Here is a 14,377-nt window from a genome sequence, read left to right on the forward strand (position 1 = left end):
GCTGCTACAAACGACGGCGCTTGGCATTCTGTCTGTCCTAGTTCATTATAAACTAAGTCTTCGCAATTGAATGCGACAATATTGAGACCTTAATCGCATTTTATTGACCAGTTATAAATGTCTCAACGTTCATTATCTCAGAGGAATATTTATCGACGTCAGATTTGTTCTTGCTCGGATCTCAAACGGCTGACGGCGTTTCAACTGTTAAGACCCAAGTGGCGTATGCAGAAGGAGAAGCCAATTTGCAATAGTGTTTGTCTAACTTGGAAGGATATATATGTATGGATGGATTGATTTGATGAATGGACCTACAGGCAGGCAGACGGTCAGATGGATGGATGGATGGAGGACGAACGGACGGATGGATGGATGGATGGGTGTTAAATATTACGTATGAATCAAATAATGCAAAAGACAAGGCCATTATATTGTGGATAAACACCCAAAAGACAGCGGGAGAGCGTATACATATGGACAGATCTCCATCATTAATAAAGAGCACTTTCAGGTTTATTATATCACAGTTAAAATGCCAATCACTGACAACATGATAAGGCGGTATGCGCTGTATATTTTGCCTATAGGACTTACTATTCTAATTCTGCTGAGCTCAATAATCTAAATATGACTATAGGACTTAATATTTTCAGTTCCATGCAAATGGCTCTGCTGAGCTCAATAATCTATGAATACTGGTCTTACTATTTTTAATTCCTTGTAAATGGCTCTGCTGAGCTCAATAATCTATGAATACTGGTCTTACTATTTTTAATTCCTTGCGAATTTCTCTGCTGAGCTCTATAATCTGACTATGACTATTGGTCTTATTATTTTCTGGGTTTTTGTTTTGTTTTGGGGTTTTTTATAATGTCTCTGCTAAGCTCAATAATCTGACTATGACTATTGGACTTACTATTTTCAGTTCTTTGTGAATGTCTCTGTTGCGCTAAATAATCTGACTATGGCAAATAGACATACTATTTTCAGTTCCTTGACAATTTCTCTGGTGAGCTCAATAATCTGACTATGACTATTGGACTTACTATTTTCAGGGTGGTTTTTTTTTAGAATGTCTCTGCTGAGCTCACTAATCGGACTATGGCTAATAGACTTACTATTTTCAGTTCCTTGCGAATTTCTCTGCTGAGCTCAATACTTTTCTTGTTCACCTTCCGAATGGCGACGATAGTTCCTTTGTAAGTCCCGACATGTGTGAACAGCTGTCGGAGGTCTAGTTCACACTGAGACGTCAGAGAGATCTGACTCGTGCTGCGACATAACGAGTTGCACTGAAAAAGAGAAAAACAACAAGAAATATAATTTAAAATGTATCCAGTGATTAATAAAACATTGTCACAACGTAAACTGTTAACAGAAAAACAGACGTACAAGCTCCCTTTTTTCATCATTTTTTTTTTTCATTTTTTTTTTTTTTCTTTCTTTCTTTCTTTCTTTTTTCTCTCTTTTTTTTTTTTTTTTTTTTTGGGGGGGGGGGGGGAGGCGCAGGCTGATGTTTGCTCGAAATAAAGCAGTCTGGATAACAACTTTCATTTTATTCATATTAGCACTACTTCCAACCAGCTGCATGTACCATCGACGTTCCAAACTGCGTTCACCTAACGACAAAAACACAAATACGATATTTACGAAAAAAAAGCTATTCTACATTTTCCAGCTATGATACGTGAAACAAACTAGATTGCAATCAGTTAATGTAAAAATTCGACATGGTCGACGTAAAACAAATTCATTCTAGTTAACAAAAGTGAAGCAGCCTCCAGTAAACAGGCAAGAATGCAACGTTTCTAACTGCGTTCAGGCGCATGCTTTTGCGAAAAGTATCGTATCGCGCATGTGCAGTTCGTCATTGTCTATTTTCTTAACTATGCACAGTTGACAAACACTTTGTTTAATTAATTATTTAAGGAACAATTAAGTTTATCAAGCGTTCTGGTCCGATCCACGTTTTACCAACGCCCATTGTTGACACTTGATATCAATACAGATAGCCATTACGTTAATACCAGTGAATAGTTACTAAAATATAACAAATAATAATGAATTGAGTCTTAATTAACACAATTTATACACTCAAAATTATTTTCAATTGTTATGAATGGATTATGAATACTATACACTACAGTAGCTGAGTAGAGGCACTAAAATGTAGCATACCTTTTGGAGATCGAATATAATAATTGAAACCAAATTAACCAAAAGTGCTTAAAAATCGTAAAAGTTAAATGATTTGTTCTTGTTGATCTGACACGTGTGACGTTCTGTCACACGCACCGAATGGTAATTCATTTCTCTCCATTTTAAGTCAATTCCTACGAGTCATGTGGACCCGATATCTGATATTTTAAAGAATAAACAAGAACGACGTAGTAAAATTAATGGTTTTAGGGGTTTGTAAAGTTTTATATTTAGATACTTACTTGTCTTAACTATATTGTTAATGAAAATGTTATAGAACTGTGAAGAAAAACCTCGCAAATGAACGACAAGCAGACGACAATACATTGGATGTTGATTGCGCTAACCGTACACGAGGAAACAAACTGAACGGAATTTGAAGCATAACGCAGTTAGGGACGTTGATAATATATAGGGTGTTATCTTGCAACGGCCAGTTTTATTGGCAGAATATGATGACGAATAACGCATAGCTACATGACAAAATTGCTCATTTGACCTCTAGGTCATCGTACAATATGGCTGAAATAGCATAAATAATAGCTTTTTCGCATTAACGTTTATGCTCTGTTGTATAAAGATACTAACTAGATAATGACGTCGGATATCTGCTTTATCCTGTTCAGGCCGAATGAGAAATTCTTAACTTCACAGGATAAAGCAGATATCCGACATCATTAACTGGTTTTGTCACACACCCGTTGGTGAGAACACTATGTGTTATTTTTTATAACACAGTCGTTTACACGCGTACGTTATTTCAAGACATACGACTGGCTGCTCCTAGATGATGTCCAGGTCGCCAATGTCATACGTTCAATAAAAATTAAAAAAATTGATTACACTGACGTACAGTTAACCAGGCAATCATTTGCCTGTGATGCGTAAGGCAAATACAAGTGTAAAGGGTTGTAAATATCGTTTAGTCGATAAAGATATTAAAATTTGCTTAAAACGTGGTTTTTGAGGATATGTAAGAAATAGAATAATACATTCGTGTCCGTTAGATACCATTTATCTCACGACTCGTTGTTTAAAAACGTACCAAACTCGCTTTTGCTCGTTAGTTACATTTTAAAACAACTCGTTGTGAGATATATGGTATCTAACGGCCACTCATGTAGTATTCTGTATATTCTCTAGGCATGTTTTTTATGAAATACGAATACTTTTGTCAGTAGAATGAGGGAAATACATGCTGAAAAGGTTTCAGTTCAGCAACAATTAGCCGTAGTTTAAAATGTGCTGAGGTGTTGGTAAACAATTATTCAATACTTCTGTCGGGATGTAGTTTAGTGGTAAATCTGTAGTCTGAGGTGCGATGTGCAGAAGAAAACGCCCACAGCGGACTCATTTTCCCTGTCCCAACCAGAACCACACTACCACTCCATCGACGATATTGGTATCTACTGTTTTATTTATGGGAAAGAATATATTTAGGAGTGCCCATTAGGCTACTTCTCGCTCTAGCCAGTGCACTACGACTGGTATACCAAAGGCTGTGGCATGCTCTATCCTGTCTGTGGGATGGTGCATATAAAATATCCCTTGCTACTAATGAAAAAATAAAGCGGGTTTCCTTTCTAAGACTATATGTCAAAATTACCACATGTCTGACATCCAATAACCGATGATGATTAATAAATCAATGTTTTTTAGTGGTGTCGTTAAACAAAACAAACTTCTTACATTTAGGAGCAGCCTGTGATAGCAGTGGGTTTCCTGTCCTATCTCTCGACAAAATGGCGAAGAAACAATACAATAGACACCAAGTATCCATATATCAGAGTGTCGTTAAACAAAACAAACTTCTTACATTTAGGAGCAGCCTGTGATAGCAGTGGGTTTCCTGTCCTATCTCTCGACAAAATGGCGAAGAAACAATACAATAGACACCAAGTATCCATATATCAGAGTGTCGTTAAACAAATATTATTTTATTTTATTTTAAATGTGCATTCCTTTATGTTCCCACCTTTCATGAAAAAAAATCCCCTACTTATAAAACGCCTGAAGAAACTTGCAATGTTGCATGTTATGCGACACAGTTGCCTTCAGAGTTTATCGCACACAAACACAAGCTCTCTTATAACCAATTTAACATATTTTTTTTAAAGGTCCCTAGACCCGCCAGCCGTAAACAGATAACCGACATGTCTAGGGTGATTATTTATGCAACAGCTTTAAAGCATCACCAATTAAAAAAAAAAAAAAAAAAATGATATCGCATGCAGTTTCTTATCTTGATGTGATTAATACGTTTTCATCATACAGTACATAAAATAATAACCTGGAGGACCGTTAAAATCTGCACTTAATGCATCTCTTAATAGCAAGGTTGGGCTATGCAGATTTAATCTTCTGTTGCATGTCACTGAAAGTCTCAAAGCGCGTGGATGCTCTCCATAAACATAGTCAAACGTCCGTTCTTTAGTGCGCTACAGGGGCTGTACTGGCGAGACGTAATCCACAGATATAACCGGCCTCGGTGGCGTCGTGGCAGGCCATCGGTCTACAGGCTGGTAGGTACTGGGTTCGGATCCCAGTCGAGGCATGGGATTTTTAATCCAGATACCGACTCCAAACCCTGAGTGAGTGCTCCGCAAGGCTCAATGGGTAGGTGTAAACCACTTGCACCGACCAGTGATCCATAACTGGTTCAACAAAGGCCATGGTTTGTGCTATCCTGCCTGTGGGAAGTGCAAATAAAAGATCCCTTGCTGCCAATCGGAAGAGTAGCCCATGTAATGGCGACAGCGGGTTTCCTCTCAAAATCTGTGTGGTCCTTAACCATATGTCTGACGCCATATAACCGTAAATAAAATGTGTTGAGTGCGTCGTTAAATAAAACACTTCTTTCTTTCTTTTTAATCCACAGATAAAGCGCTCACTTGATGCGAGGTCGGTTTGGTATTGATCCCAGTCACTGGGCCCGATGGGCCATTTCTCGCTCAAGCCAGTGCACCACGACTGGTACATCAAAGGCCGTGGTATGTGCTATCCTGTCTATAGGATGGTGCATATAACATATCCCTAGCCGCTAATCGAAAAGAGTAGCTAATGATGTGGCGACAGCGGGTTTCCTCCCTAAATATCTGTGTGGTCCTTAACCATATATCCGACGCCATATAACCGTAAAAAAAAATGTGTTGAGTGCGTCGTTAAATAAAACATTTCTTTAGTGCGCTACAACAGCTTGTTGTGAATGTGCACGTAAACCCCTATGACCGTTTTTAGTCAGTATTTGTTAGCTTTGTATACTAATATGGACTCTTATGGAGGGACTACTGGATCCTAAAGATACAAAATGCAATTAATATTTTGAGAACAACATTTCAGTTAGTGGGAGGATGACCGATAGCAGTTCCAAATCAGATCATTATAATTGTCAGGATATCGATAAGCACGTGATAAAAAGAGCTTTCATCAAAGTTTGAGAACACCTAGTGCTCACTTGGGTCTTTGTATACACAATACTATAAAATACAATACAATGCAATACAATACAATACAATACAATACTGTGCAGGACAGTGCAGTGCAGTGCAGTGCAGTGCAGTGCAGTGCAGTGCAGTGCAGTACAGTACAGTACAATACAGTACAATGCAATGCTATGCAATATATTACAATACAATGCAATACATAGAGATTATGTCGATAATAAATATAATTACATCATGTTTATAATGATATAAAATGGCGTTGTAGTGTACTGTTGGTGTGGTGTGGTATGGTGTGGTGCGGTGCGATGCGGTGTAGTGTCGTGTCACGACATGACGTGTAGTGTAGCGTAGCTTAATACAAATATGCATATAATGAATCAAGCTTACTTCTAAACGTTTGACTGTGTGACAAACCCTATATATAACAGAAACACAAAGTGTATCCTGATGGGATTCGTACCTACCACACTGCATCTCAGCTATGGTATTACACATTATTAGTATCATTAAGTGCTTTAACGTGTTCGTATACCACTAGGGTTTCGAACACGCCTATCCCGAATCCGGCCTCCGATAGGATCGGGGGTCTGACTCGCGACAAGGATTTCCTAACTACTAAGACCAATTTAGAAATTTGGAACATTAAAGCAAAAATGGTAATAATGGGGGGATGGAGGTTAATAAATTTTGGTTGCGCCCTTAAAACAACATTTACCTTTGAACTACTTACAATAATAGAACACAAAAAAAGTGACTTTTGATGGGATGGTTTAAATATAATATTAACATTTTACTTTATTACATATAACTATAATTTAAGCCTTTGGGAGGTTAGGAGGAAATGTGGAATGGTTGGCCCGAGCCCACAGGAAAGTTGGTATTATACAGGAACACTGCTTGTACTTAAATAACTGTACTTAATCTCCCACATACCTTTGTTCTCGGTCCGTTGTATGACGGGTACATGTTGCGAAACACCAAGTCTTTACAATCAATCTTCCACAACAGGGATGCCAACGCTTGCTCATATCTCCAGTTCCTAGAACAAAAACACGTTCCATGATAACTAGAATTTATGGTATACATTATTTGTTTGCTGTATTTATGATGGTAACTAATTAGTACAACAGTAAACCAGTTTTTGATGGTGGTCAAATATGCGTTGCAGGAATTGATTAGTGAGTTCCAGGAATTGGTTAGTGAGTTCCAGGAATTGGTTTATGAGTTAGTGAGTTCCATAACCAGTGTTGTGTCATTTGTTTTTAAAATTTCTATCTATATTTTTAATATATATCAGCATTTACAATAGACCAACAGCTTTCGTTTAGTGGTGGCACTTTGGTGACATCTATATGTAATTGTTGCCATTGTTTGGCCTCAGTGGGTGTTTTGTTTTGTTGTGGGGATTTTGTTCTGTTTTGGGTGGGTTTTTTCATCCTCTTCTCTTCCACTAACCACTAACAACTAATCAACCACTAACCCACTGCCCTGGACACACAGCTAAGATAGCCAAGAGGTGTGTGTTCCCAGGACAGCGTACTTGAACTTTAATTGGATATAATCACAAAACTAAGTTGAAATGAAATATTTAGAATATTTGTACTGATGAGGCGGGAATTAGCTCAGTCAGTTGAGTGCTCGCTTGGGGTGCTTGTGTCGCAGGATTGAACCACTTCTATGGATCCATTCAACGGATTTTTTTTTTCTAGTTCTAACCAGTGCATCACATCTGGTCAAAGGCCGTGGAATGTGCTGTCCTGTTTGTGGGAAAATGCATATAAAATATCCCTTGCTGCATTATTAAAAAATGCAGTGGGTTTACACTGATGACTACGTGTCAGAATTACCAAATGTTTGACATCCAATAGATGATGATTAATTAATCAATGTACTCTAGTGTGTCGTTAAACAAAACAAACTTTAACTTTTTTGTACTGATGTTGATTGCTACATTTACCTTTGCTTGACACCCAATAGCCGTTTTTTTTTTTTCATTTTGCACTTTAAGTTAGTTGACCGGCCTCGGTGGCGTCGTGGTTAGGCCATCGGTCAACAGGCTGGTAGGTACTGGGTTTGGATCCCAGACGAGGCATGGGATTTTTAATCCAGATACCGACTCCAAACCCTGAGTGAGTGCTCCGCGAGGCTCAGTGGGTAGGTGTAAACCACTTGCACCGACCAGTGATCTATAACTGGTTCAACACAGGCCATGATTTGTGCTATCCTGCCTGTGGGAGGCGCAAATAAAAGATCCCTTGCTGCCTGTCGTAAAAGAGTAGCCTATGTGGCAACAGCCGGTTTCCTCTAAAAAAAACAGTGTCAGAATGACCATATGTTTGATGTCCAATAGCCGATGATAAGATAAAAAAAATCAATGTGCTCTAGTGGCGTCGTTAAATAAAACAAACGTTTTTTTTTTTTTTTTTAAGTTAGTTGAGGCAACTGTATCATTTGATCCTGCATTAGCGAGTACATTGAAATAAAATATCTGTACTTCACAACAAACAAAAATTTTCTTCTATTTTCACTGCTTGACTCACAATACATTAAAACAGCTTTGAAATACAAGCCTGTAGATCCCTTTGGTAATTTCGAAAATAACTTGAATGTAAAGACCAATTTTACAATGGCAGGATGTCAATCTGCAGAGGTGGGTGGGTCACATAAAAGAAATACCCGCCGGAATTTATTAAATAACATTCTATTAAAATCTAGTATTCAAGAGCAATTGACCGCCCGCCGGAATTTATTAAATAACATTCTATTAAAATCTAGTATTCAAGAGCAATTGACCGCCCCCTTCCACCTTAAACTGTCTCACCCTTGCCACCACCGTGTCGCTTGAAGGACATTAAACAAATACATCAAAAGCTCCTCAGCTTTCAATAAATGTGATATCGGAATTCTTAGACAAATGGTCGCTTCTGACTGTAATTAACTTACAGCAGATCGAAAAGCACACGCGGGAATATAATTGCCTATTATCACCAGATAACTGCTATGCGGTGCATGTATAATAGTATGTATAGGTCAGGGCAAGGTTTCTAGGCTTATAGCGTTTATATAGAGAATAATACATGAGTGGCCATTAGATACCATTTATCTCACGAGTTATTTTAAAATGCATCTAACGAGCAAAAGCGAGTTTGATACGTTTTTAAACAACGAATTGTGAGATAAATGATACACGAATGCAATATTATATTTCTTGCATATCCTCAAAAACCTGGGTTTAAGCAAATTTTAATCAATTATTTTTACGACTAAAGTTATTTACAGCCGTTGCACTTGTAGCTAATTTACGCGTTACATACCAATGATTGCCAGGTTAACTATACGTCACAATGTAATCGATTTCCATCGTGTAGTTTTTCATTGGATGCATGGCACTGGTGACCTGGTCATCACCTAGGAGCAGCCAGTCGTATGTCTTGAAATTGTTAACACACGTACATGTGTTATTAAAAATAAACACGGGTGTGTAAGAAGTTGATTTTAGTTAGTAGGATGAATTCGACTACGACGTTAATATGGTGTTTCGATTGTGTTCTTTAGGTTTGGTTCCAAATCTAACACGTATAATAAATATAACATAGTATGTTATATTATATAACATCTTAAATTTATGGACAACATACCAACATGTATTAATTAATTGTTGGGAGCTTGTTGTTGTTAGTATTGTGTATTGGTTATTGTTGTTGATGATGTTGGTGTTGTGGTGGTGTTTCAGTTAAAGTTAGTTTTGTGTATCGACACCACTAGAGCACATTGATTTATTAATCATCGGCTATTGGAACATTTGTAATTTTGACAAATAGTCTAAGAGAAGAAACCCGTTACATTTTTTTCCCATTAGTAGCAAGGGATGTTTTATATGCACAATCCCACAGACAGGACAGGACATACCACGGTATTTCATATACCAGTCGTGGTGCATTGGCTGGAAAGAGAAATAGCCCATCAGGTCCACCGACGGGGAATGATCCCAAACCGACCGTGCATCGGGCGGGCGCTTTACCGCTGGGCTACGTCCCGCCCCCGCTGTTTCGGATGCTATTGTTATCTGAATAAACATAACAATTAATGACTAACCCAAGAACATACTACTCTATATTAGGACTGGAATCTATGTTATTTGTCTCAGAGAATATGTTCACTGAAGACGTACCCTTGATTTTGTATTTTATCATCGGCTATTGGACGTCAAACATATGGTCATTCTGACACTTCTTAGAGGGAACCCGCTGTCGCCACATAGGCTACTCTTTTACGACAGCCAGCAAGGGATCTTTTATTTGCCCTTCCCACAGGCAGGATAGTACAAACCATGGCCTTTGTTGAAACAGTTATGGATCACTGGTCGGTGCACGTGGTTTACACCTAATCATTGAGCCTTGCGGAGCACTCACTAAGGGTTTGGAGTCGGTATCTGGATTAAAAATCCCATGCCTCGACTGGGATCCGAAAACAGTACCTACCAGCCTGTAGACCGATGGCCTAACCACGACGCCACCGAGGCCGGTCACTCACTTGCTACTAATGCAAAACATTACCGGGTTTGCTTTTAAGACTACGTATCACAATTACCATATGGTTGACATCCAATAGCAGATAATTAATTAATTAATACGCTCTAGTGATGTCGTTAAATAAAACAAACTGTAACCCAGCTTTCTTCGTTATTTTCATTATTTTATTTTTTTCACACCAGAACACTTATCCATCCTAATGTTCATCTCTGGACATTCATATGATGAATGGATTCCGAACGTGGCAGCCATCATCCCTGGAGGATTTGCCTCCAGTGACACGGGGTCTAATAATTACCAACAAACACACAAATTAAGTGTATCAGTTGTCGATAGGCCAGAAGTCCATTTACGGTCGGCGAAAAACTGCACGCTCGTCCGCTGCTGGCATTGCGATACGGAGGTTACCCAAACACAGGCCTTGTGGTTGATGGTCACTTTCAATTATTGGTAATTTCGACTGTGTCCTATCAACACAGAGTCTCCCTCGGGTCGCCGGAGTCCTTTCATTTGATTAATCCTCGGTGTCCCTGTTTCCAAGTGGCGTGCGATGCAGGGGACGTGTCGATTGTTTTATTACGCTGACCAGGTTGGTACAGTCCTGTTGTCCGTCTTGGAAATTAACAATCAGAAAGGTCACTCGAGGGAGGTAAACGGATATAGGTATTGGTACGAAATCGGCCTGCTAATATTCAATACGTTAGGGTTTTTGTTTTTGGCATGAAATCTAAAAGCATTGGCTTAGGTTGTCTGGCCAAAGCAAACGACTGGTAGGTTAGTACGAAAACGCTTTTTGAAAAATTATTATCATAGCCTTTTTACTTATGTAGTAACGACATTACAGTCCACCATAATATTATACAAGATATATAGCATCGGTAGGAATGGGAAACAACACAATCACTTTTGTTTTTGTTTTTATACGTATTTTGCCCAGACAGAATCTGATGTCATGTACTGCATCCATTGATACGTACAAAATAAATAAAAGTTTGTTTTGTTTAACGACACCACTAGAACACATTGATTTATTAATTGGGCGTCAAGCATTTGGTAATTTTCACATAAAGTCTTAGAGAGGAAACCCGCTACATTTTTTCCATTAGTAGCAGGGGTTCTTTTAAATGCACCATCCCACAGACAGGGCAGCACATACCACGGTCTTTGATATACCAGTCGTTGTGCACTGGATGGAATGAGAAATAGCCCAATTTTCCTAAAGACATGATATAAACTACATAATATTCGTTGATATTGCAGTACATTCGGCTTAAGACCCTGTATAAACATCATAGGCCGAAATTTACAAGCCTATTTATGTCTTACACACGTGTAACTACATACATTTACAAAGCTTAAACACCTACGTTTAAGATAAACAAGCTTCATAAATTCAACATTATAAGTTTAGCTGTTTAGTATGGAGCTAACAAGACATCGGATGGTTTCCAGGTTTCAATTTTATGGATGAGCTATTCTCTGAATTGACATGAAACCAAACCCAGCACTACTATGTGTCCATTATTTAATTATTTACTAATTATATAGAACGAGAAATAACACAGTGTACTATTTCTTTGGAATAATCCTATGCTATATTATTACGCCAGAGTACGTCTGCGTTACGCGTGACTCTTCCGTGCAGATATACAGGATGCAAATTAATATGTTTACTAGTAATGATATCGTTGACTAATAATCTTCTAGACACTAAATCATTCGTAAGATCTTCCACATGAAATGGAGAGCTACAGTCCATCCCACAGAGAACGCCTTTTTTCATGCTATGGAATTTATTACATCTTATTTATTTCTGAGCCAATTGTTTTGTAAATTGCACACACAAATAGTATTTTTATGTAGTTTCCAAAACACTTTTACGTTCCGTCTTACATCAAACCAAACTGAAATTATTTACCAAAAACATTTTCATGGAATGATGGGATGGACTATAGATCATATACGAATGCTCTGTGATTACATGCATATTGCCACAGAAGGAATCATGTAGTGAACTGTGAACTATTTGATGGCCATTCATAGATGAAAAGCCATCCATACATGTGGGTATGATTTCCCCAAACGACGAAGGGCAGTTTCTCAATTAATATTATAAGAACTTACCTATATATTAGCTGGCCTGCTATTATAGCTATTAATAATATCCCTCCAGCAACACCTCCGAGAATCTCTTTTGTATATGCTGAAAGTAAAAGTGTACATTGTCATACTGATACCGGCATCGGTGACGCAATGGTTAAGCCATCGGACTACAGGCTGGTAGGTACAGGGTTCGCAGCCCGATACCGACTCCAACACAGAACGAGTTCTTAAGGACTCAATGGGTAGGTGTAAGGCCACTACACCCTCTTCTCTCTCACTAACCACTAACCAATTAACAACTAACCTACTGTCATGGACAGACAACCCAGACAGCTGGAGTGTGTGTCCAGGACAATGTACTTGAACCTTATTTGGATATAAGCACGAAAATAAGTTCAAATGAAATGAAATGTGATACTGATATTATTGGAGAAAACAAATAGCAAATTAGCGATAGAACGTGCAGTTAGGATGAGGTCTCCTTACACTATGTTTTACCCCAAATAGGTATTATTTTTACCGGCCTCGGTGAAAAAGTGGTTAGGCCATCGGTCTACAGGCTGGTAGATACTGGGTTCGCATCCCAGTCGAGGCAAGGGATTTTTAATCCAGATACCGACTCCAAACCCTGAGTGAGTGCTCCGCAAGGCTCAATGGGTAGGTGTAAACCACTTGCACCGACCAGTGACCCAATAACTGGTTCAACAAAGGCCATGGTTTGTGCTATCCTGCCTGTGGGAAGCACAAATAAAAGATCCCTTGCTGCTAATCGAAAAGAGTAGCCCATGTAGTGGCGACAGCGGGTTTCCTCTCAAAATCTGTGTGGTCCTTAACCATATGTCTGACGCCATATATCCGTAAATAAAATGTGTTGAGTGCGTCGTTAAATAAAAACATTTCTTTCTTTCTTTCTTTAGCCCAAATAATATGTCCACAGTACAAATAGCCAGCCCAAAACCACTTCTATGTTATATGACAAAGATGATAGCCTCCATTGCTGTTAAATTTATAGAATCTTTGTACGGAATATTTAGCGCGATATATATTGGTATTCGACTGGACATGAGCGCAAAAAGTTCTTTGCGAAGTGCGGCATCGAGTAAGTACAAAGAAGGGTGTCGACAGTACTAATCAAAAGACGATAACCGGTCGTAACGACAGAAAACTGTTAAAACAGCCTTGCGTATTATATACACTTCAAAAAAGTAGGGGAACTCTAATAAGAATTTACAATTGCCAAAATTGTAAGGTATATTAACTGAGGGGAATAATTATATGATAACAGAGAATTAATTGGGCAAACATTACAACCCGTAGTTTAGTATTGCAGTAGGTTTTATGACCAGCAAAGATCTTGAAGGACGATTGGGGTCAGAAGTGAAATTTGAAAGTTGACGTTTTTTTATCAGTAAATCGCAAATTCAAACAATACAAATTATTAAAAACAAAACAATAACAAGTGTATGATCAACGAAATGAGAAAAAAAAGATTGACAGAAATAATGTTCCACAGTGATTAAACGACCTTCCGGGAAATTGTCAAAATCGAGAATGACACCCACGCACGTGTACGGGGCAACTGCGTGATGCACGTGCAAACTATGGAATGTGTTTCGGTGTGTTGATAAACAGACCTGAACGTTCTTTACTAGGATGTCTGTGGTCAAAACGTATGTTCGGTCTCATAGTTGAAATTAACATTAATATTTCAGTTTCCCCTACTTTTTTTGAAGAGTTTACAAAGGCTTTGTCGTAGTATTTCTTGGACTTATCATATGCAGAGAACAGATGGATTTCGGATGTTTTTGTTTTCATGTATCCTCGAAGGCAATTTCGAAGGCATGGGTAATTGAAAGTAAAGGAAGGAAGGAAATGTTTTATTTAACGACGCACTCAACACATTTTAATTACGGTTATAAAAAAAATGAAAAAAGAAATGTTTTATTTAACGACGCACTCAACACATTTTATTTACGGTTATATATTGTCAGACATCTGGTTAAGGACCACACAGATATAGACAGAGGAAAGCCGTTGTCGCCATAGACAGGATAACACATACCACGGTCTTTGATATACCAGTCGCGGTGCACTGGCTGG

General features: G+C 38.4%; 1 protein-coding gene across 1 annotated transcript in view; it reads right to left on the reverse strand.

Moving 5' to 3' along the window:
* The window catches only part of LOC121379700 (guanylate cyclase 32E-like), a 172,662-nt gene that overhangs the window by 42,101 nt on the left and 116,184 nt on the right, over positions 1-14,377 (reverse strand). The window contains exons 9-11 of the mRNA XM_041508350.1: positions 12,299-12,377; positions 6,576-6,681; positions 1,119-1,421 (exon numbers count right to left, since the gene is read on the reverse strand). Of these exons, the coding sequence (XP_041364284.1) occupies positions 1,119-1,421; positions 6,576-6,681; positions 12,299-12,377 (488 nt within the window). The remainder of the gene's footprint in view (positions 1-1,118; positions 1,422-6,575; positions 6,682-12,298; positions 12,378-14,377) is intronic.

Source organism: Gigantopelta aegis, chromosome 8 (assembly GCF_016097555.1).
Source record: "Gigantopelta aegis isolate Gae_Host chromosome 8, Gae_host_genome, whole genome shotgun sequence".
NCBI classification, from domain to species: Eukaryota; Metazoa; Mollusca; class Gastropoda; order Neomphalida; family Peltospiridae; genus Gigantopelta; species Gigantopelta aegis.